We start from the raw sequence: 25,889 nt of genomic DNA, 5'->3' as shown, positions 1-25,889 counted from the left end.
TGGTTTCCTCTGTAGTCCATTGTATTTCATTTTATACATCTAAAAATATTATTTGGAGAAGGGATCCATAGAGACTGCCAACTGCCAAAGGGGTCCATGGCACAAAACAGACGAAGGAACCCCTGACAGGCAGTGTTACAGGCCAATGTGGAATCTTGTTTGATGTTGGCCTTTGTGCTGAGGATGAAATGGCAGGAGCTGTGAGAGAATTTTGAGCAGAGGCTTGACATGATTTTCTTTTTGTCTGGAAAAGCCCACTCTGGCTGCTGTGTTGAATTAGGGACTGGGGCACGGGGAAGGGGAGTCTGGGACCAGGCAGACCCACATCACAGTTATTAGATCATGTTGGTGATCCAGGCAAGAAATTGTGCTTGCTCAGGGGATGGTGGCATGGACTACGGGTATAGCAAAGGAGGCAGTAAAAAATAATCAGATTCTGGATTTGTTTTGGAGGCAGAACCATCGGGATTTCCTGATAGGTTGGATGTGCCGGAGAACAGTCAGGGATGACGGCAGCGTTTTTGACTTGAGCCATGGAAGGATGGAATGGCCATCGACTGGAGGAGAGGACTGTGGCTGGTAGGGGGAAGATCAGGCATTATTTCTGATGTGTGAAACTTGAGGTGTTGATCTGACATATACAAGGAAGTGTTTGCAGGCATTTGGATGGTATATGAGTGTGGAGCTGGGGAGGAGGGCTTCTGATCTGCAGATGTGTGTCAGGCAGTCATTTGTGCATAGGAAAGTTGATATTTAAAACTCAGACTGGTGAAATGCCTAGGGTAGATAGAAAAGGGTAACCAGGAGTGAGTGACCGTGGGGAGCTCCAGCAGGAGGAGACTGAGGTGAAGAGGAGGAATCAGCAAAGTAAACTGAGAAAAGTGTCCAGCAAGGCAGCAGGAAAAGCAGGAGATGGTGGTGTTCCGGATGCTAAGTAGAAGAAGTGTATCAAGGAGTGGGGGTGGGGGGGAGGGAGTGTGTCAAATGGTAGAGCAGGAAAAGTAAGGAGTGAGAATTGACCACTGAATTTAGAAGCATAGAGGGCACTGGTGGAAGGGATTAGGGGCAAAAGTCTAATTTGGAGTGGCTTTAAGAGAATGGCAGCTGGACACAGTATGGAGACCACTTTTTTGAGAAGTTTTGCAAAAGGAACTGAAGTGGGAGTAGTAGCTGGTGGGGCATGTGGGATCAAAAGAAAGATTTCATTTTGTTCTGATTAAGATGGGAGACATAATAGCTCTTTTGTATGCCAGAGAGAAGGTTCCAATAGAAAGGGGAAATTTGAGGTAGGAAGAAGGCAGACTTCCTGGAATGATCTCTTTAAGAGAATGATTAGGATAGAGATCTAATGTACTAGCAGAGGGGTTGGCTTTGATAATGCATGAAAAGTCATCTGTAGTAACAGATCCAAGAGCATGAGAAGTCATCTCTAGTAACAGACCCAAGGGCAGAGAATATGGGTATCAATGCTGGTAGGTGGGAGGATGCAGAGGTTCTTCTGGCTGCTCCAGTTTTTCAGTGAAGTAGGAAGCAAAGTTATCCGTTAAGAGTGAAGATGAAATAAGAATAGCGATAACAGCTAAAAATATGTATCATAGACCTATGTGCCAGGCGCTGCTCTAAGTACTGTACAAATATTAAACTCATCTTTACAACAGCCTTGTGAAGTAGGAATCATTACCCTTACTTAAGGATGAGAAAACAGGCACAGAAGGTGTGAAATAACTCAAGCCAGATCCCACTACTTGTAAGTGGCAGAGCTAGAATGCAAACCAGGCCTCCTGGGTCCGGAGTCTGCTGTCTCAGTTACAAGAGGATACCTACAGCCAAATTGACCTTCTCAAAGATAGTATGCATTTTCTTTTCTTTTTTCCTTTTTTTGCGGTACGTGGGCCTCTCACTGTTGTGGCCCTCCCGTTGTGGAGCACAGGCTCCGGACGCGCAGGCTCAGCGGCCATGGCTCATGGGCCCAGCCGCTCCGCGGCACGTGGGATCTTCCCAGACCGGGGCACGAACTCGCGTCCCCTGCATCGGCAGGCGGACTCTCAACCACTGCGCCACCAGGGAAGCCCCATTTTATTTTCTTGATCAGTGACCCTCAGTGTCCTACAAGATGGAATACTATCATGTCTCCCTCTAAGGATTGGAGTACATAAGGCAAACCGCTTAGCACAATGCCCAATTGATAGAAGACAGTCAGTAAATGTTCATACTAGCTGGTTCTAGCAGCAGTCCATTTTTGTTGATGACGATGTTAACACTTCATGATTCTATTGATTGCTTTTTAAACATTGGGTTTCATGATTTAAAAATGGTTTCCAAATAGAGGAACAAAAACGGTATCTTACACTCTATTAATACTTCTTTGATTACCAGCAAGGTTGAACGTTTGTTCCTATGTTTATAGGATATGGAAACAGTGACTCTGACTTTGTATTTCTTTGACATCTGTTGCCATAGTAACTAAGGCAGTGAGCTATAAAGGGAGTGCGTGAATCCATGAGCCTGGCTCCCAGCTTGCTGGCTGAGAGAGCCAAAGGGGCAGAGCAGCCAGAGGCTGTATGATCCGAGGGCTGGATGCATCTGGGGACTTATTCAGCTGTGGCTTCTCTATTAGGAGCAGCTGTGAATGGGGATCCAGGAGTCACCCTCACGAAATGAGGCACATGATGACAGTTGGAAGAGGAAGAGTAAATATTACTAAAGATGAATTGATATGGTAACGGCCAAGTGGAAAAAACCTGTGGACGTGTGGGGATGCGTTGGTGCTGACTAGCTGGTACCATGAGGGATGAATTTCAGGAAACCACTAATTGGGGTAGATCCTCTGCAGAGGACTGGGCCTGAGTCACATCTGTTCTGTGGGATGTGAGTTCTGTGAGGAAGTCCAAGTCCTCAGGCTGCATCAGCTGCAGACCCTCCAGAGTGCTGGCTCCTTCTGGTAGTGAGAGTGGAAAGCTTGGGTTGGTGTTATCATGATTTTTTGTTTGTCCTCGTCAATGAAGACTGATGGAACTGGGCTAGTATTCAGAGGAGATCCTATAGCCAGGCTTCCTGGGTTCAGAGCCCCCTTATTAACCATGTGAACATGAGCAAGGACTTCATCTCTCTGGGTCTCAGTTTATCTCTAATACAGGGGCAATAATAACAATACATCCCACATAAAATACATAAAACTTTTATAAGAATTCAATGAGTTCAAATTATATTTCACCTAATGTATGATACACAGCATCCGCATCTAAAATTACAATCTTACAATTGACATTTTACAATCAAAATCGGCAGAGGGCTTCCCTGGTGGCGCAGTGGTTGAGAGTCCGCCTGCCGATGCAGGGGACGCGGGTTCGTGCCCCGGTCCGGGAAGATCCCACATGCCGCGGAGCGGCTGGGCCCGTGAGCCATGGCCGCTGAGCCTGGGCATCCGGAGCCTGTGCTCCACAACGGGAGGGCCACAACAGTGAGAGGCCCACGTACCGCAAAAAAAGGAAAAAATCGGGAAAAGAAAAACTTCTTCTTTCCTAGTGGTACATAAATACTGATTCATCTTAAAATCAATGATGTCTTATGTTGGAGGAAATACTGTATGTTATTAGGGCAGCATTAAATATGGCTTGGTAATAGAAAATGCTACATGTAAGTGTTAACATTTACTTGGCTTTATAGGCACAACCAGATCCTAATGACGCCACTAAACCCATACGGATGTATTCACTGCGAGCTCCTTATCCCTGTAACGTGAGAGCTCTTAAAAGCAAAACAAAAATCCAAGTAAGCTAGAATATCAACCCATAAAGAGTCACATGATCTTCTGCTTTGGGGGAGCTTCAGGATGTATTATGTGACTTTCAAGTGTACCTGTTCTTGCTGCATACACTCATCCCTTGACCTTCCAGGTCACTCCCTCTACTTTCCTTTAATGGCCACATAGATAACCCATTCCAAATCCTGGCCTCTCTTCCCTCCCAGCGGCAGTCTTTTTCATTTCAGTCAGGTGATACACGGTGTCTGCATCCTAGATCTTATGTTTACTCAAGAGAGCTTTTATCTTGAAAAGATAAATTATAACATCCAGTTTCTGTCCATCATCTTTCACTCCAGCTTTTCCTCTCAGTTCTCTCAAAACAGATTCCTTCTTTTCCTTGGGGACTTGACGCCAAACATCTTCCTTGATGTCTGTCAGCCTTTCCTGTCTTCCCTCCCTTCTTAGGGCATTGAAATTCTTTCTTCAGTCACATTCTTGGTAATGTCCTTGATTTCTTGACCTCCTCACCTTCTGTAGCAGCTGTCTGATAAAACCCCAGCCCTGGAGGGATTGAAACATTTGCATCTCCCTCCCTTGATATGGACTGCAGAAGCTGTTGGAGAAAAAGGTACGCTCTGTACTTCTGCCTCTGTGACTCATGGTCCTGATGTGAGTGGGCCCCCCACCCTGTCCACGGCTCTTCATACGTGTTCCTAGACTGCACTCCTGTGTTCATAGCAGCTGCTTTTCCAAGTATGTTCTAGCCCCTTCAGAACTTCCATTTCTTGCCCTCTCCCTTCACTCTGAACATCTGACCTCATTTAAAAGTCATGAAGAGGCTTTGGAGTATGGTAGAAAATACTTGTTAGAATTAGTCAGGAAATCTGAGCTCTGCTGAATAGCCATGTGTTTTTTTTTTTCCTCTTGTAGTTATAAAATGTGTTTTCATCTGTGTATGGACCTGAGCTTCTAAAGCAAATGAGTCATTTTATTTGGATATTAGTTTCTTCCTACGTACTTTGAGGGAGGGGCACTGGTGTAAGTGCCTTCTGAAATTTTGTCTTTAAGATTCTGTAATTTTACTCACAGATATAGAGGACAAAATAGTGGTTACCAGTGAAGGGAGAGGGGCAGTTTAGGGATGGGAGAGGTACAAACTCTTGTGTGTGAGATAGGCTCAAGGATGTATTGTACAACACGGGGAGTGTAGCCAATAATTTGTAATAATGGTAAATGGAAGTAACCTTTAAAATTGTATAAAAATTTTAAAAATTCCATGATTTTATGATTTAAGTTTTGTATGGTCTTCTGAACCAGCTTTAATTTGCAGGAAGAGACTATTTCTGATAATGTCATTTCCTCAGTAAAACAAGAAAATTCTCGTTTGTCATAGAAACCTGGAAGGCATGTTACCTTTTGTGATGGCAAATTTATCCTTTTCCTATTTTAGTTTTGAATTAGTGAAAATGACTTCCTGTGGTTTGGTCTATCATTTCTTTTTTTTAATTAATTAATTAATTAATTTATTTTGGGGTGTGTTGGGCCTTCGTTTCTGTGCGAGGGCTTTCTCTAGTTGCAGCGAGCGGGGGTCACGCTTAATCATGGTGCGTGGGCCTCTCACTATGGCGGCCTCTCTTGTTGCAGAGCACAGGCTCCAGACGCGCAGGCTCAGTAGTTGTGGCTCACGAGCCTAGCTGCTCTGCAGCATGTGGGATCTTCCCAGACCAGGGCTCGAACCCGTGTCCCCTGCATTGGCAGGCAGATTCTTAACCACTGCACCACCAGGGAAGCCCTGGTCTATCATTTTATCAGTAGGAAGGAAGAGAAAGTTAAGGAGTATCTCATTTCTGTAATAGAGTTAATCAAGACTTTGCCTTGAACCTCTGACTGGGGCTTCTGGGGATGAAAGATATATGTTTCCTGACCAGGTTTCACTCTGAAGAGTGTGTTGGGTGTATCAGCCAGTAGTACCTGAAGCTTTGCTACCAGACTAAACTGCCCATTTCTAAATATTTGCAAATAATGTTAATCTCCAAAATATGCAAACAGCTCATACAGCTCAATATCAAAAAAAACTAACAACCCAATCAAGAAATGGGCAGAAAACCTAAATAGACATTTCTCCAAAGAAGACATACAGATGGCCAACAGGCACATGAAAAGATGCTGAATATTGCTAATCATTAGAGAAATGCAAATCAAAACTACAATGAAGTATCGTCTCACACCGGTCAGAATGGCCATCATCAAAATGTCTACAAACAATAAATGCTGGAGAAGGTGTGGAGAAAAGGGAACACTCTTGCACTGCTGGTGAGAATGTGAATTGGTTCAGCCACTATGGAGAACAGTATGGAGGTTCCTTAGAAAACTAAAAACAGAACTACCATACGACCCAGCAATCCCACTACTGGGCATATACCCTGAGAAAAACATAATTCAAAAAGAGTCATGTACCAAAATGTTCACTGCAGCTCTATTTACAATAGCCAGGACATGGAAGCAACCTAAGTGTCCATCAACAGATGAATGGATAAAGAAGATGTGGCACATATATACAATGGAATATTACTCAGCCATAAAAGGAATGAAACTGAGTTATTCGTAGTGAGGTGGATGGACCTAGAGTCTGTCATACAGAGTGAAGTAAGTCAGAAAGAGAAAGACAAATACCATATGCTAACACATATATATGAAATCTGAAGGAAAAAAAAAAGAAGATGGTCAGAAGAACCCAGGGGCAAGACGGAAATATAGATGCAGACCTACTAGAGAATGGACTTGAGGACACGGGGAGGGGGAAGGGTAAGCTGGGACAAAGTGAGAGAGTGGCATGGACATATATACACTACCAAATATAAAATAGATAGCTAGTGGGAAGCAGCCTCATAGCCCAGGGAGATCAGCTTGGTGCTTTGTGACCACCTAGAGGGGTGGGATAGGGAGGGTCGGAGGGAGGGAGATGTAAGAGGGAAGAGATATGGGGACATATGTATATGTATAACTGATTCACTTTGTTATAAAGCAGAAACTGACACACCATTGTAAAGCAATTATACTCTAATAAAGATGTTGAAAAAACAAACAACTAAAAATAAAGCTACCACGTGATCCAGAAATCCCAATCCTGGGCATATATCCAAAGAAGATGAAAACTCTAATTTGAAAAGATACATGTACCCCAATGTTCATAGCAGCACTATTTACAATACAGTAGCCAAGACATGGAAACGACCCAAGTGTCCATAAACAGATAATTGGTTTAAGAAGTGTGGTGTATATATATAATGGAATATTACTCAGCCATAAAAAAGGAATGAAATGATACCATTTGCAGCAACGTGGATGGACCTAGAGAATATCATACTAAGTGAAATAAGTCAGACAGAGAAAGACTAATGTTATATGATATCATTTATATGTGGAATCTAAAAATAATACAAATGAATGTACATACAAAACAGAAACAGACTCACAGACGTAGAAAACAAACTTATGGTTGCCAAAGGGGGAAAGGGGGAAGGGATAAATTAGGAGTATGGGAATAAAGGTACAAACTACTATACATAAAATAGATAAGTGACAAGGATTTACTGCGTAGCCCAGGGAACTATATTCAATATCTTGTAATAGCCTGTAATGGAAAATAATCTGAAGATATATGTGTGTGTATATATATAATCTGAAAAAATATATGTGTGTGTATGTATGTATACAACTGAATGACTTTGCTGTACACCTGAAACTGACACAGTATTGTAAATCAACGATACTTCAATTAAACAACTGCACATTTCTGTGAATTGAGCTGATATCCTTTGCATGCTGCCCAGATGGTGCATTTCTAGAATGATAATCTGGTGGGTTACTTTGGGGTTTACCAGTAAAATGGGATTGACCAGAAGATCTTGCCATTTTTATTCCCATCTGCAGTCTCTTCTATATAATCTTGCCCTTTGAACATTCTTTCTGGATGCTAAAATTTCAGGGGAACTACAGGAGAGCAAGGAAGAGCCCAAGTCCTGTGCATTGGCTCTTGGTGCGTCAGCTTGGATGGAGGAGAACTTGGAGTTAGCAGATGGAGGGCGTGCTTTTTACAGTCTAGATAGAGGCATCCCCTTCTAGCCTCACCAGACATCATTGTTTGAGGATCATGCTAACAGTAGCCATGGTTCTCAGCCTTGGCTGTCTATCAGAATCACCTGGAAAGCTGTTAAAAATTCCGGTGCCTAACATGCATCTTATACCAGTTAAATCTACCTCTGGGCTGGGATCTATGCTTCAGTAGTTTTTAAGCCTCCGCAGGTGAATGTAACATGTAGACGAGGCTGAGAACCGTCGAATAGAGACTTGACTGGGAAGGGTTAAGTTGGTTGGCTGGTGCAGAAGTTTGGCTTTCACAAGCGAGCTGGTTGCATCTCTGCTTTATCTTGGCTGATTTTTGACCGTAGTAACACTGTAGCAAGATCAGAGGTAGTAAGCTGGGTGTGACTGCTTTTTCAGAAGTGTGCGTTTGAAGGGCAACTGTGTTTCGCCTGTGAATCAGCGTGTGCTTGTCTTCATATGCTCTTACCAATGGTATTCCTCACTCTCTACAAGAAGGGAAGGTAGGTACTGTGTGCATTAGTGGTGTGTGTGTTGTGTCCACTTCATTTGGGGTCACTGTTCATTGTGTTCACTTTGAAAAGCAGGTAATTGACTTTCTTGTAACTTTCAGTGAAAAATCATTTGAAAAGATCAGATGGGAAGAAAACGAAACTCACACTTCCGTTGTAAAACTAAAACAACAAAATTCAGGAGATTTTAAAGAAGGCAAGCCGGACTGAAACGTCTAGAACCAGTGTTTCTGGCTAGCTAAAAGATGCTAGTGTGACTCTCTTTCTACCTGTGTGTACACGTAGTCTCCAGTTTTTAGAAATTCCTGGCCTGTTGTGTACAGTTCCCCTTAAGAGTGCCGAAAGATCCTGACTAGGGTTGCCAGATAAAATATAGGATGTCCAGTTAAATGTGACCTTCAGATAAACAATAACTATTTAGTGTAAGTACCAAATATTGCATGAGACACACTGACACTAAAAAATGCTCTGTTTATCTGAAGTTCACTTTTAACTGAGCATCTTGCATTTTTATTTTCTAAATCTGGCAACCCTGTGGAGGTATGGGCTAGACTCGAGGGCTTGTCGCGCTGTCCAGTTTTTCTGGGCTGGGTCTCACTGTGACCTTGCTTCTTACCATATTCCTGCAGAGAAGCTGCCACTCAGTTTTCCATCCCAAACTCTTATTTTGTTGTTTTTCCTATATGTCTAATAGGTTTTCTCATCTTTGGTGTTAGAATTGAGAGAGACTTGAAGACAGATATAGACATGAAAAACCAGTTCTTAAATTCTGACTGGTAGAAGCAATGCAAACCAAGACCTTATACTTATAGGCACTTAAGCCCAGTGGCAGGTGTAGTATGTTGTATTTTGGAGTACTTTTCCACCATGTGGGAGACACAAGTGTCCTGTTGCCCTTAGAAACTTGGGCAGGTGGCCTGCCCTCTTGGGTACTTGTCTGGCCTGGTTTACTAGAAAATTCCACTTTCAGTCACGTTAAAGCTGGCTGGCTTTCACCTGCCTCTCCAGAGACTGACCTTCACCTCCCCTTCTCCTGAGGTTCCTTTTGTTGGCCTTAAAGGGCTCTGTCAGTTACAGAGTGGAGAACTTATTGGAGAACAATAAAGAGTGGAGAACTTCTCCCAAAGTTTTCAGTCAAATCATCTGATGCTTGTACATGCCCAATGAGGAATGTATTTTTACTAGGACTTTGGATATGCACTCTGTTTGAGGTAGGCAATTTTTCTCACTGACTTTAAACCAAGTTTTATGTAGAAAAAAGTATATATATATATATATATATATATGAGATTTTTGAACACATCCGTTATCTTTTGTAGAAGAGAATCCTGCATAATTTTGAACGAATAGAAAATTAGGGAAGTAGAATGAGCACTTGTATATTAATCATCTATACTTAAACATCTTGCCGTATTTTCTTCAGACTTGTGAAGCCAGGGTTGAGACCGCTTTTGTAACCCCACCTTAATCCAATTTCTCTGCCCATCTCCCCAGCCACTCTCCCAAGGTTTTTGTGGGACTGACCACCATGCACAACTACAGGAAGGTCACTTGTGAATGGTGTCATCTGTGTATTCCTAGACAGTGTATAGCATGGGTTTTCTAAACCCTGTACAAATGGTATTACCGTGTAAGCTTTGACAGTCATATCATTATAAATTATACTAGTATTGTCTGTTCCTTTCCAGTTTTTACATCTCATTCTCCTCTAACTGCATAGCCCCAGACCTGTAGTACATGCAGGAAAATGTGAGTGGCCATGGATATTCTTAATCTTGCTTCTTGAAGTTTCACTATTACATATGAAGTGTGCTGGAAAATTCTTTTTTTTTTTTTGCGGTACACGGGCCTCTCCCGTTGCGGAGCACAGGCTCCGGATGCGCAGGCTCAGCGGCCATGGCTCACGGGCCCAGCCGCTCCGCGGCATGTGGGATCTTCCTGGACCGGGGCATGAACCCATGTCCCCTGCATCGGCAGGCGGACTCTCAACCACTGCGCCGCCAGGGAAGCCCCTGGAAAATTCTTGATGTCCTGAATTTGATTTCCTTCTATTCTAAATTAGCTCAGAGTTTTTTTCTTTCTCTTTTTAAAGTCAAGGATGACTGTTGAGCTTTATCATGATTGTTTTCTGTGTCATTCTGTATCATTTTGAGATTTTGAGATATGATGGATTTCCTCCTTTAGTGTATTAGTGTGTTAGATATCGCAGATAAATTTTCAGATGATATATAATTCTTGCATTCTTAGAATAAACCCTGCTTAGTTACCTGGTTTATTTTCACAAGTTGGTTAATTAGATTTGCTAATTTTAGGTTTACTTTTTAGTCTATCCTCTTATTGATTTTAATTTAATTGTATTATAGAAAGTGAACATGGTCTGTATAATAGTATTACTTTGAAATTTTTTGAGAAATTTTCTCTGTGAATCATCAGTTTTTGCAAATATATCATGTGTCTGAAAAGGGGATGTGTTGTTTTTGTTGGGTTCTGGGATATAGATAGTCAAGGTTGTTACTTGTGTCAGTCACTATGTTTTTATTTGCTTGATCTACAATTTCTAATAGAGGGGTATTATCTCCTACCACTTAACTTATTTTGTCAGTTTTTGCTTTATGTACTTCAAGGCTAAGATGTTAGTTGCATTCAAGATCATGATCATACCCAACACCTCCGTTAAGCAATAAAACATTAGAAATACATTTGCAGCCTCCTGTGTGCCTTCTACCTTCCCCTTATGTGAAACTGTTTATTAATCCCATGTACTTCTTTATACTTAGGTATAAAATCCCTAAATAATGTATAATACAATTATGTGTTTTAAAAGTCTAAAAGTGGCATCCAACTGTGTGTATTTTTTGGCAACTTTTTCTCTCAAAATTCTATTTGCTAGATTAATCTGTGTTGGTATGTATAGCTCCAGGTCATTCATTTTAATGTCTGCATAGTATTACTTTGAGTGTATATATCACTCAGTATTTGTTTATCGGTACTGCTGTGATGGAAATTTATTTCTATCTTTCACTACTATAAATGGTGCTTCCTCAAGTGTTCTTTTAAACATTTGTGTTCATGGTAAACACTCCATTTGGGTTAAATTTTGGAGTAGAATTTCTGGTTTTATTTATGTGTAACTTTCAGTTTAGTAGATGTTGTCAAAATGAATTTTCAAGTGATTGTATCAGTTAGTACTTCCATCAGCAGTGTGGAATTCTCATTCTTGTTCCTCACCAGTAGTTAGTATTAGCAGACTTTTTAATATTTTCAAGTTTGTTAGGTGTGAAATGGCATCCCATTGTAGTTTTAATTTGCATTGTCCTGAGAACAGGTGAGATTGTGTGTCTGTTTATATGTTTATAAAAAGTCATTTGAGGGCTTCCCTGGTGGCGCAGTGGTTGAGAGTCCGCCTGCCGATGCAGGGGACGTGGGTTCGTGCGCCGGTCCGGGAAGATCCCACATGCCGCGGTGCGGCTGGGCCCGTGAGCCATGGCTGCTGAGCCTGCGCGTCCGGAGCCTGTGCTCCGCAACAGGAGAGGCCACAACAGTGAGAGGTGCGCGTACCGCAAAAAAAAAAAAAAAAAAAAAAGTCATTTGGAGTTCTTCTTCCATGAATGTACTATCCATTTGCCCATTTTTCTATTCGTTGCTTTTCTCATTTCTTTCTAGTACTTGTTTATCCTGGATGCTAATCTTTTGTACTTCCTGTGTTTTGCAAATGTCTTCTCCATGTGCTGGCTTATCACTTTCTAGGGGCATCTTTTAACATACATAGTTTTGGTAATTTTAGTGAAACTGAATTTAAAACATGTTTTCCTTTTTTTAAAAAAAAGTCTTGCTTAAGAAATCCTTTTGAATTTCAATGTCATAAAGATACTCTGTTCTTCCAAAGTTTTTTCTGTCATGCTTTTCACATTTAGATTTTTAATCCACTGGAATTGATTCTTATGTACGGTTTGAGATATAAATATTTTTCTTAAGTTTGGATTTAGAAATAGTCTATCCTTCCCTCACAAATTTCAGTACACCTTCAGTTCTCACAATTAGTTTCCATATGTGCATGTCTCTATTTACAGACTTTCTTTTCTGTACTGTTTTATGGTCTACCTTTTTATCTATTAATCAGGGCCAGAGTTTCTTAATTGCAATTCTTTCTTATTATCCTATTTTTGTTTCATACTGCATTTTTAATTATTTAGTATTATCTTTTATTCACAAATTCTTGACTGTGCCAGGGTTTATCCAGCTCTTAAACTTTTCAATAACTATATCTTACATTTCTGTTATTTCTAAATTTGTAGTTACCTATTGTTACTTCTTTTTATATATATTTTTCTTACTATGCTATTATTGCTTATAGTGGTTGGTTGTTATTCTTTCATCTTGGTGAGAATTCTAAACATTCCTAAAATATTTTAAATGTTTAACATTTAAAATTTGTATAATTTTCTCTTCCAATTGTTGATCTTGTTGCCTGTCTTGATATTTAGGGTTTCTTCATATGTGTTGGAAGTTTCGTTTGAAGGCTCATGGTATACAGGTTGCTTTTCTAAAAGAAAGTTTTCCCTTCCCCCTTACGCTTGTCTGTTTTACACGTGACTCACCTGGTCCTTACAAGACTCCCGGACCAGAAGTTGGTCCAACAGTGGTATTTTGGGGTTCCCATCCCAAGGTGGTGATAGGGACTTGAAGCTCTAGTCACTGGGGACAGGGATGGACAGGGCTTGGAGTCTGGTCTCAATCCCTGCCTATAGCCTCCTGTTTAAGCCCCCAGGCAGCAGTTCACAGCAACTACTTCTAGGTTCCGTTTACCATCCAGAAACCCCACCTCGTCCCTTTTTGTAAGCCGAAAGCCTAGGCTAGAGCTGTTTTCCTGCCCCACAGAGGGCCCTGTTAGCCCTGCTGCTCTGCAGTCACCTAACTCCAGGCCATCCTGCCCGCCTCTGGAACTGGGGCTCTTCAGGCCCAGAGCACCACTTTGCTGCTCTAGTCCATTTCTTGTTTCTCCAAGATGTTATCCTGTTTTAGTACTCACCTGTGACTCTTAACTTTTTTGCTTTTTACTTTCGATGTCATTGCTATGCAGGTTAAGGAGGAAACTAAAAAACGTGAACCTGTAACAACTGAAGTCTCTCGGGTCACGACTTTTTTGGAAACCTGGTTGGAAATGCCCCTTACTTGTTCTAATTTTTCTCATATAGCCACCATATCCATACTAGTCCATCTTTCATAGCAAAGAAAAAATGTTCATTTCACAGCTTTGGCCCATCCTCCTCCTCCCTGCCCCCCCCCCCCCAAATCTTTAAGGCATTACTGTGCCACTTGGTAGCAAGTTTCAAGTTTCAATATGAACTATAATGACTGCCACCTAGTGGCAGGCATTGGGTACTTTCAGTTGCAGCCTAAATTTTATACTGACAGGTTGTGTGCCTCTGTAGACTTGTTTTGTAGCTTTCAAAACTACACAGATAGATTTAAAATGGATAACCAACAAGGACCTACTGTATAACACAGGGAACTCTGCTCAGTGTTATGTGGCAGCCTGGATGGGAGGGGAGTTTGGGGGAGAATGGATACATGCATACTTTGCTGTGCACCCGAAGCTGCCCCAACATTGTTAATTGGCTATACTCCAATATAAAATAAAAAGTTAAAAAAAAGAATGTATATATGTGTAACTGAATAAAAAAATAATTAAAAAATAAAACTACAAAGATAGAAAGGGGGAAATAAAGTTTAGTGAGCTTGTATTCCTGGAGTTCAAAATGGCTTAGTATCTCCATTTTAACAGAACAGAAAATAAGGGGAAGAGAAGAGGACAAAGTGAAAAGGCAAGTTATCCAAACATTGGCAGCTAGAATTTGATTGAATGACTGGTTTTCCCCATGGCGAGCTGTCCATTAAATGGTGCCAGGTCCTGAATACCTACCTTGGGAACCCAGGTAAATGTCAAAGAAACGTAGGCATAAATTCGCTGACCTTTGTACATATTTTACATCATCACCCAAAGACAAAGAGACTCAAATTGTTGTTCTGAGCTCATTTTATGAGTATTAAAGGATATAAATGTATTGTGTTTTTCCCCCTCCATTGATCTTCTTCCCCAAGCCCTGTTCTCTCTATATTGGTTGGTGAGACTCCATTCCAGTTATTTAAAGCTTCCAACATGGTATGAGCCTCTAAATAGTAAACTTGGCTGGAAGCAACATATGTGTTTATCAGCTATTGCTGCAATAATGCTGTGTGACAAACCGTGCTAAGATCCAGTAGTTTTCAATAATAGGCATTTATTTGCATGGGTATAAAGGTCCAATGTGGTTCAGCTAAGCTAGACTGGGCTCTTTAAGGCTGTGCATAGACTGGGCTTGGCTGCCGACTCTGGCGAGGGTTTAGGTCTGCACAGCTCTCTCTCTGGGACCCAGGCTGAGTCAGTAGTAGCTGCCTAGGGTATGTCCTTCTCTTGTGAAATAGCAGGAGTGCAGGAAGCAAGCCAGACTGTGTGCAAGCAAATGTAAATGCTCCTTATGTCGTGTCAGTTCACATGCTGCTCGCCAAAGCCAAAAGCCATAGGAAGTATTCTATCACATCCCAAGCAGAAAGGGGAGGTGGAAGGGGATGAATATTTGCGAATGGTGCCCTAGTTTTCCACACCTACATATAAAATAATTGAATGAAATCGGATGAAGTCGTTGAAGAAAATAAAGTCTTAATGCACGGATACCGAAGTTATAAGTGCCAAAAGCTTCGTAGACATGCCAAAGACGTACGCCTTGAGAAGCTTTTTAAGGCTAGAAGTGCGTGCCATTTACTTTCTCATACCCAGTGCTTAGTTCAGTGCCGGGCTTATAGAGATACTAAACACATGGATGAAAGAGCTACCAAGCAAACTGGTGGCCTTGAAGAATTGGGATTTTCTCCCATCTTTTAATATTGGCATTTTTATATTTCTGCCTGAAAACATCCTAAATGTTCTTGAACAAGGAGAGATATTGAAATATGATCATTCCTAAGTTCATGGGATTTCTCCCTTCTAGTGTCAAATCTTGTATTCTTCTGATACGGGAACTAGTCATCTCCCTTGTATACGTATATAGAACAACGTAGTACGTAGATCCATTGATTTACGTAACTTCTACATGGCCTCATCCTTTTGGAAGAGGCAGGATGGACCTTCTGCCGAAAATTTGATTCAGATGCCAAAATTGACTCTCCTCCGTCTCTCTCTCTCTCACTGTCTCACTCTCACTCTTACACACACACACACACACACACACACACACACACACACGGAAGGTTTATCACTAGCATAATGAGACTTCAGAGGAGAGCAGGGCAGGCCTCTCAAGCTGGCTGGAAAATGCCTTGAGAGAGGAAGGGTAGGAGAGTGGCGCGGGCTTTCATGGTGTTCATGGGGCAGAGACGGGTTAGGGCGGGGCTGAGGATCCTGCTCGTGGGCAGTGGCTTGTGTGTTCGCATTTCTTGCTAGTGTCAAAGGCTTTCTAATCAGATTGCCCAGATGTGGGGCACAGGGGAAAAGGTAGAGGTGACGCTTAAGAAGCTGTCAGCAGTCAAAGATCAGAAAATGAAGTTAGACTCCTTATTAAACGCTTCCCAGCACGTGTGTGATTGTTGAAGGCCCGCTGATAGAAGGTGCTGTATTGACATTGTACTGTGCGGACCGGCTGACAGCTGCTGACTTTGATTTCACCCCACTTTGTTCTCTTGGTTTCTGCTGTTTCTGATGGGTACCAAGACAGCCATCCCTTTTCCAGATGGTACAGTTACTGTGGAGTGTGTCGTTGATGGGCATCTAGTGAGGAAACTGATGTGGGGAAGCTACTGTGCACCCAGACCAGGCCGCATACTTTGCTTATTAAATATGAGAGCTCAAATTCGACTTTATTCTTAGATATTGGAGCAGATGGTCTGTGATGACTTTGCCTTCCATGACCAGCGCCGTTTTCGTTAATGTTAGAGATGGTTGGAGGAAGTTCCTGCATTCATTCATGGATGAGTTTGTTTGCGTGTTTATTCATCTGTCAGTAACTGGCATGTTTTCCGAAAGGTCATTTATTATGTACTAGTGTTACTGACCAGGGTTCTTGGCCTCCTTTATCAATAGAAATTGATCAGAGGCCAGATGAGAAATTCAGGCAAGGCTTTATTGGGACTTGTGCTGCAGCATGAGGGAGGGAAAACAAGTAACAGATTCCCTTGCTCCCTGAGGGAGGATGAGCTTGGCCCTCAAATGGGGTGAGAGTAGGGGTGGATTGGTGGGTCAGGCTGGAGGAGTGGCCTTGGTGGTCTACCCACCCTTGGTGGTGCTGTGTGCAGGGTGCACGCGCAATGCCCCGCTTTTGCTCCCGACTCCTTAGAAGTGGCCACTGGGTTTTTGGTCATTTGGTATCTTGTTCACAATTTGCCCCAACTGTACATGTATGCAGTTATTTTTAGTCACTTATAGTTTCTTTGTATTCTGTTGCTTGAGGAGACGTTTGTCCAGGTGCAAGCACTGCAGCAAAGGGTCCCAGGTCTCAGCCTGTCTCACCAGCTCCTTAATTTGGGGCATATACTTATACTACTTTTATTATTTTTTAATTTCTTCTTTAAACCAATTGATTTTTTTGCTTTGTTTTATTTATTTTTTATTTATTTATTTTTTGTGGTACGTGGGCCTCTCACTGTTGGGGCCTCTCCCGTTGCGGAGCACAGGCTCCGGAAGCGCTGGCTCAGTGGCCATGGCTCATGGGCCCAGCCGCTCCGCGGCATGTGGGATCCTCCCGGACCGGGGCACGAACCTGTGTCCCCTGCATTGGCAGGCGGACTCTCAACCACTGCGCCACCAGGGAAGCCCTGCTTTTTTTTTACTTAAATAAAATTAACCTTATCTTAAAGCAGTGATTCTCAAACTCTAGCGTGCCTCATCACTTGGAGGGCTTGTTAAAGCATCTTCCAAGTTTCTTAATGAGTAGATCTGGGGTGGGCCTAAGAATTAGCATTTCTAAGAAGTTCCAGGTGATGCTGCTGCTGCTGGTCCAGGGACTAAGCTCTGTCTTATAACAGTGTCTTATCAACACTGTCTTATAGCAGTAATCCTCATGATAGCTTGGGTTTTATGTGCTAGTTTGATTTTTTTCTAATGCACATAAAATAAATATTCAGCTGTTAAAGTCCAGCTGTCTATTACCAAAAAGAAATGAGCTCACTCGTGTGCATGCAACACTTTGGAAACACTGAGTAGTCTCCAAACATAATTCAGAGGAAGCGTCCTTTAAAACTGAAGGTACGTACATGAACGTGTTTCTGAACAATATAAGGCAGTGGGTGAAGCCGACGTGAGGCACACACAGTGCACACATTAGAGTCCGTGGGCAGGAATAGAGCCGTGGTTTTCATTTCGGGGGGAAATCAGAAATTCTCTGATTCCCCAGCTGTGTGCATAATCCAGTTTTGCCAGCGTCATGTGTGTATGGTAGGGAGGGTCTGGGATACATAGGATGTGTGTGTAAAGAGAGAGTCTAAATGAAAACCAGATTTAACCACAAACTGGTGACTACAGGCCTGGAAGTCTCTATGGAGAAGATGGACAAATCATAGTCACATAACTTGCTGGAACCATCCATCATGACTCACACTGTTCGTGTTGACCCCAGATTTATCAAACCTCCCTGTGATTAAAAATACCCCGTGCCCCTTTTAAAGAGTTAGGGAAAAATTTCCCAAGTTTACAAGTGATTCTAGTAATTGGATAAAGCCAACAACCTTTAAAGTTCTTAGGCATTTTGAGTTTTGTTTATACCTGATGATGCTTACCCAACCATGAGAACAACAGTAACTCACAAATAAAACAAGCAAACAAAAACTCTGTGGAGGCAATAGCACAGGTTCTTTGGGCTTGAATGACATCATTGGTACTGACTAGCATGTGGTTTGGGGGGAAGTTGTTCAACCTGTGCACCTCAGTCTCCCCATCTGTAAAATGGGCCTTGATATAAGATCCACCTTGTGTGATGTGAGGATGGCATGAGTTAACCTCTGTAAAGTGCTTAGAACAGTTGCTGGGAAACAGCACCCAGTAATGTTATCTATACCCTTATGTAAATAAGAGAAGCTCATTCAGTCAGGGATAAACTGCAGAGGTGGTTCCCACATGCCCCCATGTTAGACAGATCATCTTTAACTTTGCTCTTAGTGAGGTGGAGAACACAACGCTGTAATGGTATCTGGCAGAAAGGACATTTTGTTGTTGTGAGCTGATCAAAAACAAAGGTTTGTACAATAAAAAGGGTCACTACCAATTAGATCAAGTACTTGACTAGAAAGAACTATATTTTTATGGAGGGAAGTTCTTACTTATTTTCCTCAGATGTTGAATCCTGTCAGTCAGGATCCCTTTTCCTTTTTCTGTCTTTCCATATTATATAGTATTTTCTTAAAAGACATTCTTCAGACTTCTTTTTTGTGGGCTAGATTATCTGAATCCATTTGTTAGTTTCCACTGGGGCTAATGAGGCTTCAAAGAAGTCTGCCATTTTCAAGCCCTGATAGTCCAAATCTCTGTTCCTCCTTTTCACACATTCATAGAATCCCCAACTTACTGAATTTCAGGGTTGAGTTCTCTCTCTCTCTCTTTTTTTTGGCTGTGCAACATGATATGCGGTATCTTAGTTCCCTGACCGGGGATTGAACCTGTGGCCCCTACCGTGGAAGCACGGAGTCCTAACCACTGGACCGCGAGGGAATTCCCAAGTTCTCTTTTTTTTTTTTTTTTTGCGGTACACGGGCCTCTCACTGTTGTGGCCTCTCCTGTTGCGGAGCACAGGCTCCGGATGCGCAGGCTCAGCGGCCATGGCTCACGGGCCCAGCCGCTTCACGGCATGTGGGATCTTCCCGGACCGGGGCGTGAACCCGTGTCCCCTAGCATCGGCAGGCGGACTCTCAACCACTGCGCCACCAGGGAAGCCCACCAAGTTCTCTTTTTAAGAAACAAAAACATCCTTCATGTTGAGTGGAGACCTCTGCCTCCCCATCATCACCCCCAAGAGACAGGAAGGATTTGCCTTGGTCCACTCCAAGGCATTTGCAAACCCAAAAAATGTGGAGGGAGGGGATGGCCACGAACAAGACACAATTGAAAACTACCAACCAACTATGATTCATTATTCTGTAACCTTTATATTCTCTTACCATTCTCTTATGAACCCTCAAAGTGAGCATTCCACTAGCGAGGGCCTTAACTTCCTCCTTCTGCGTGCTGCCCAGAGATTGTATTTTGTCATCCTTGTCAGGAACGGGGGTGTGTTTTCTTGCCACCTGTCGCACTGGGACTGTTGGCACAAATACTTGTTTGAGGAGGAGATGAATCAAGATTTCCTGGGTGTTAGCTTTGCAGTGATCTTCATCAGTCTGTTGATTAGTCATAACTATATTTGTCACACCCTTACAGGTACAGTTTACACAAAATGAATCATTTCCAAATATATTCTATGTGATTTCTGTTTAGGATGTAGACGTTATTCCCAAAGGGCATCAGTTTTGCAGGAAGGTTGGTTTAGCTAAGCTTCCTTTGCTTACTTTGTAGAGACTTGGAATTGATTAAGGTTTAGATATTGATCATCATATAGGTTAGGACTCAATATGTATACCGGACGCACACTTACTAAATTGTTTTATTCTTATTTGATCCACCTAGAGACTCTCTTATGCCTATATGATATTCTTTATATGATATATGAGAAAATTATTATAACCAGAGTGACCTTTTTTCTTATATTTTTATGTTAGGTATACATAAAGAAAACGGTATAGAAGGCGTAGAGGTTAAAGAATAGTTTTTCACTGAACATGCTTGTTCCATCATAGCCCAACTCAACTCCTCCTCTCCTGGATGCCACCATTATCCCGACTTTTGTTAATATGATTTGCTTTCCTTGTATAGTTTTTTCATTTGTGTACTTAGGACTAGGATTGTTGGGTAAGGAGGTATGAATATCTTCAATTTTATCAGAAAATGTCAAACATTTTCCATAGTGATTGTACCGGTTTGCGCTCCTGCCACAAGGGTGTGAGAGTTTCCATTGTTCCACATCTTCACCAGCAGTCAGTTTTGTCCAGCTCGATCCCTGATTACTATTGGGAATGAGCACCGTTCAATTCATCTGTTACTTGTATGTCCTCTTTTTAGAGTGTCTATTGACATTTTGGTCCATTTTTCATTTTCCATAGTTTTTTAGGAACTATTTACATATATTTATACTAGATCTTTATTTGTTCCAAGTATATTCTCCCACTCCGTGGCTCGTCTTTTCTCTCTCTTTATGGCATATTTTGATGAAAAGAAGTTCTTAATTTTAATACAGTCAAGTTTATTAGTTTTTTTTCCTTTATATGTGATGCTTTTTTGAATCTTAAATTCCTCCCTGCCCTGAAGCTATAAACATATTATGCTATGTTATCTTATAAAGTACTTACAGTTCCATTGTTTACAGTTTAGCTCATTACATGGTATAAAGTTGGGATCCAGTTTTCATGTGAATATCCACTTTTCCCAGCCAATAGTTATTGAAAAGACTACTCTTACTCTAAAGAAAGATCTTTTGTGCTGCTTCTGTCATATCTAGTGACCATAAATTTATGTTATATTTCTGGGCTCTCTAGTCTATTTGTCTGTCTCTTATTCCTCTTTCAGTACCACACCACCTTAATTAGGTTGTGATGTGGAAAGGTAATTCTTGTTAGATGGTAAGGCAAGTTGTCTTACTTTGATATTTACTTGGAGTTTCTTGGCCCTTACTGGCTTTTTGCACGTTTGTGCTTCAATAAGCATTTTAGAATGAGCTCCTTAAGTTTGAACAAAACAAAAACCCTTAGAAATGTTGAATGGGATTGCATTGAATCTGTAGGTCAATTTGGAAAAATAAACATCTTTACAATATTGAGTCTTATCAAAAACATGGCTTGCTCACTTTCTGTGTCTTTCTCGGTAATATATTTCAATATAGTGTTTCTGTTTTCTCATATGAAATCTTACATATCTTTAGTAAGGTTCTTAGTACTTTATGCTCTTAGAGGTACTGTGTCAAGTGTTCTTTGTTAAACTGTTGCTAATATCAGGATTGTTGTATACTGATTTAATATCCAGCAACTCTACTAAACTCACATATTAATTCTAACATTTTATCTGCAGAATCTTTTGGAATTTTCTAAATACACAATCATAGTGAATAATGGCTTTATTTTTTCCTTTATTATATATAAAAATATGTGTGTATGCACATGTGTTTCTTTTTTTTCTTGTCCTACTGCATCTGCTAGTGCCCTTAGGAAAACAATGAATAGAAGTGATAGTAACAGGTATTCTTGTGTTATGCTGAATCTCTTAGGGAAAACATTGAAAAGTTAAATACTTGTAATATTTAAAAATTAACATACTATAGAGTTAACTTTTTTCTTTTTGGTATGAAAATTCTGATTCTGAGTTTTAACCTGATGTACAGATTCATGTAACCACCACTGTAATCAGGACGGAGAATAGTTACATCACCTTCAGAATTCCTTTGTATGCTGCCCCTTTGTAGTCAAACCTTCCCCCCATCTCTAACTTCTGGCCACTGCTTTTCTGGTCTGTTCTTCATCCCTATGGTTTTGCCTTTTCCAGAATGTTATATAAATGAAATTAAACAATAGGTAACCTTCTGAGACTGACTTCCTTCACTCTGCATAATGCCTTTGATATTCGTCTTTGTCGATGTATCAGTAGTTCATTCCTTATTATTGCTGAGGAGTATTGCATTCTATGGATATACCACAGTTTATTTATACGTTCACCCATTGAATCATGCATGATTTTAGCTCTGCACCTTATTCAGCTTCCTTGGATAAGCTGCTTCTCTATGCACCAGTTTATTCATCTGTAATGGGGATAATGTACCTACATCATAGGGTTATTGTGGGGACAAAATGAGTTAATACATATGAAATACTTAGATAAGGCCTGATACATAGTAAGTGCTCAGTAAATGCAATCCATCATTATTGTCCCCAATATCAGTAAAGATTTTGAGGTAGAAAACTTGACAAGTTCAAGGAATAGCAAGAAAGCCAATGTGCCTGGCATGTAGTGAGAGGGGAAGGTGGCATGTAGAAGGTATGCAGGTGTAAGGTCATGAAAGGCCTTATGGACTGCCGCAGGGAGTTTTTTGTTTTTTGTTTTTTTGCGGTACGTGGGCCTCTCACTGTTGTGGCCTCTCCCGTTGTGGAGCCCAGGCTCTGGACGCGCAGGCTCAGCGGCCATGGCTCACGGGCCCAGCCGCTTCGCGGCATGTGGGATCCTCCCGGACCGGGGCATGAACCCGTGTCCCCTGAATCGGCAGGCGGACCCTCAATCACTGCGCCACCAGGGAAGCCCTGCAGGGAGTTTTGATTTTACTCCAGGTGGAAAGCCAGGAATGAGACATGATCCAATTCATGCCTTTAATAGATCGCTCAGGCTTCGGTGAGGAGATGAGTTAATGGTGGTGGTGGGAATGAAAGCATATTACCGCGGTGGTCCAGGGAAAAGATGGTGGTGGTTTGGACCCTAGTGGTGGTTGTGGGGTTGGTGAGAAGTGCTTTGATTGAAGGTAGGGTTTGGATGTAGAACCCACAGAACTTGCTGAGGGGTCGTAGTTCAGTGGAACACATCTCCCATCTGAGTCGTGGTGTGGTTAGTCACAGTTATCAACAGCAACACTCCTCTCTCTCACAGCTTTCCCAGAGATTTTCCTCATCCACTTTTTAAAAATATTTTTTATTGGAATATAGTTGATTTACAGTGTTGTGTTTCTGCTGTACAGCAAACTGAATCAGTTATACATATATCCACTCTTTTTTAGATTCTTTTCCCATATAGGCCATTACAGAGTATTGAGACAAGTTCTCTGTGCTAGACAGTGGGTTCTTATTCGTTATCTATTTTATATATAGTGTGTGTGTCATCGGCTTTTGAATTGAAACCTAAACTTCCATGCCTGAATTTCTGGAATCCATCTGAAGAAATAGCATGCCTTTTCATACATTTTTAAATGACATCTAAATGACTTCTTTCTTACTCATAATCACAGCCCCAAACACATTTGCGTTTAAAAAAAAAAGTAAAGCGACTTATGCCACAGCAAGTTTTTCTTCTAGCGTTTTGCTCTGTGGTTCTCTGCAGCCTGTAGAGTGCTGTGACTGACCCCACATTCTTAGTTGTCCCGCTGGAAATAAAGTCGTCCCGGGTGCTTCATGCTTTGCCAGCGGGATGGTAGTTTGAGTGGTTGGCAGGAGTTCCTGTGTACACTTAGGACTTATTGTTGGAATAAACATTATTAGACTCAGACGAAAATTGGACCAGAAATTTATTTTTGTCCTCCTTTCAACCTCAACTCACCCTAGAGTCTCTCATCCACGTGACAAATGGTCTTGACTTTCTGAAGTGGTCTAAAGATTAAAATCAGCCCTGGGTACTTGCTTATTCAAATGGAGATTTCTTTTTTTTCTGGGGGGGGAAACAGTTAAAAATAGAGTTCTGTGATCTCACGTAGAGACGTTTTCTTTTATTTCCTGTGTGTCTGCTCTTAACATGACTGTATTTGTTCTTTGTGGGGCTTTAACTCCTCAAAGACAAACACCGGACCCGGTCTTTATCTGGAACACTTATTATACTTTTTTTTTTTTTTTTTTTTTTAACCCTATCCGATCTGCTTAATTTGGGACGTCTCATAATTCAGGATTTGCTAAATCGGAGTAAATCTCCCTTCTATTCTGAGCTTCTTGCTCTGGTTTGTCCCCGTTTTCATCATCTCTTATCAGGTTAATGTCCAACTGTGGTATTTATTTACTCAGTTGACTTGTAGGAGGACCTCTGGAATCTTGGAAATATTCACTTGAATTTTGTGCCTAATTTTGTGCTTCTTTGTAATTGGCTTCTCTTGTGATTACAGAATACCAAGCTGCTATTCTACACCTGAAGAGGGAGCACAAAGAAGAAATTGAAAACCTGCAGGTATATCTCTTTGATTCTCCTGAACTGGTTATCTGAGACTGATACTTGGTTTTCTCATGTGCTGAAGTAAAGACTCTGCTTTTGTTGACATATTTACCTAGACAGCATCTGCACCTTGCACCTGCCACCGGGCCTTGAGTTTATCCTGGAGATGAAAGCCTTGAACTCCATTTTTAATAGAATTCAATTCCTATTTAAAAAAAAAAAAATACCACAAATGCATTTGGGAAAAGGATTTGATTGGAGACAATGATGGTTTTATTTGGAAAGCAGGCAAGAAGATAAGAGTATTTAGGCTTTTACTGTTTAGAAGAAGGCTTTGAAAAATTGTTTCCTGCGCACAGTGCGAATTATTTTGTTGGGCATCCTCCCAGCCATGTGTTCGTATCTGTCTGTCGCTTAGCATATGTCTGTAATGTGATGTCAAGCAGATTAAAGCACTTAAGGAAGTGGCCCTAGTAGGAGGAACAGTTGTGCTGGGCCAGCCATTCTGTATCCCCAGGGAGTGCTTGGAAGTTGCTGACTTGATCTCCTTTGTGAAGCCCAGAAAGTCTGAGGCATCCTTTCCTTTGTCCCCACTCATTATCATTCCCTATGTTTGGTATTTGCTTGCTGTGCCTGTAACAGGAAGTTTCAGAGTCTCAATTTCACATAACTCAATATTGAATCAGGCACTGATTCTAGTTTACTGATGGCTGGGGTTGACCCCATATCTCAGGAGAGAATATTAGCGAAATTCAAATCAAACTTGGTAGTATGTGTAGTGCCTAACTCATTACATGCTAAGTCAGTGAGTGTGTGGATCAAATATTCTTCTTTCCATTAAGTGATAATATCCTTTTTAAAATAACTGTGATGGTGTACTGGACTGTATATGAAGTCACTGCAGGTAGCAAAAAGATCATTAAATAAGTCATATGGGGTATGAATACAGGCCACCCCTCTCCAGCTTGGTTTAAGTAGTTTGGAGGAGAGAATGAGTCCATTTCACAAAGAAACAAAAAAGTGGAAAAGTACCTCTGACTCCTAGGGGACAAAGAGAGGGGGAGGCCCTTATCTCCTTTGTTGCCAAAGGTTCTACAGAGACCTTTTTTCCTTTGTTCTGCTGTGCAAAAGATTCTCAGCTGTCTCAGAGAAGCTGAAGTAGGGATTAATTTAAGAGGCAGATTGCTAAAGAGGGTGGTACAGAAGTGACTCCGTGAGAAGTTTTTTTAACAGCTCAGCTATAAGAGTTAACAGTACCTTCCTCAAGTTGTAGACCAGCCCTGGGAGGACTTTGACAGCTAAATAATATTCACAGGAACCACAGGTACTTACAATCTCCGGGTTCTTCCTTTGTGCTGGGCATTTTTCTAGGCACATTCTGTGCATTATTTCATGTCTTTTCATCTCCACAAAAGTCCCATGATCTCACATCTCAAACTAGGAGAAGGTTGGAGAAGGGGAAGAGAAGAGTAAATGGAAGGGGAAGAGGTATATTGGGATCATGATCTCCACTTAAAATAAAGGT

The 25,889-nt window shown here is 41.5% G+C and overlaps 1 protein-coding gene across 1 annotated transcript in view; it reads left to right on the top strand.

Annotated features, from left to right (window-relative positions):
• The window catches only part of FMN1 (formin 1), a 405,529-nt gene that overhangs the window by 125,984 nt on the left and 253,656 nt on the right, over nt 1-25,889 (top strand). The window contains exon 4 of the mRNA XM_060294520.1: nt 24,318-24,379. Within this exon, the coding sequence (XP_060150503.1) occupies nt 24,318-24,379 (62 nt within the window). The remainder of the gene's footprint in view (nt 1-24,317; nt 24,380-25,889) is intronic.

Source organism: Globicephala melas, chromosome 2 (assembly GCF_963455315.2).
Source record: "Globicephala melas chromosome 2, mGloMel1.2, whole genome shotgun sequence".
Taxonomy (NCBI): domain Eukaryota; kingdom Metazoa; phylum Chordata; class Mammalia; order Artiodactyla; family Delphinidae; genus Globicephala; species Globicephala melas.
This window is presented reverse-complemented; position numbering and strand designations above follow the sequence as displayed.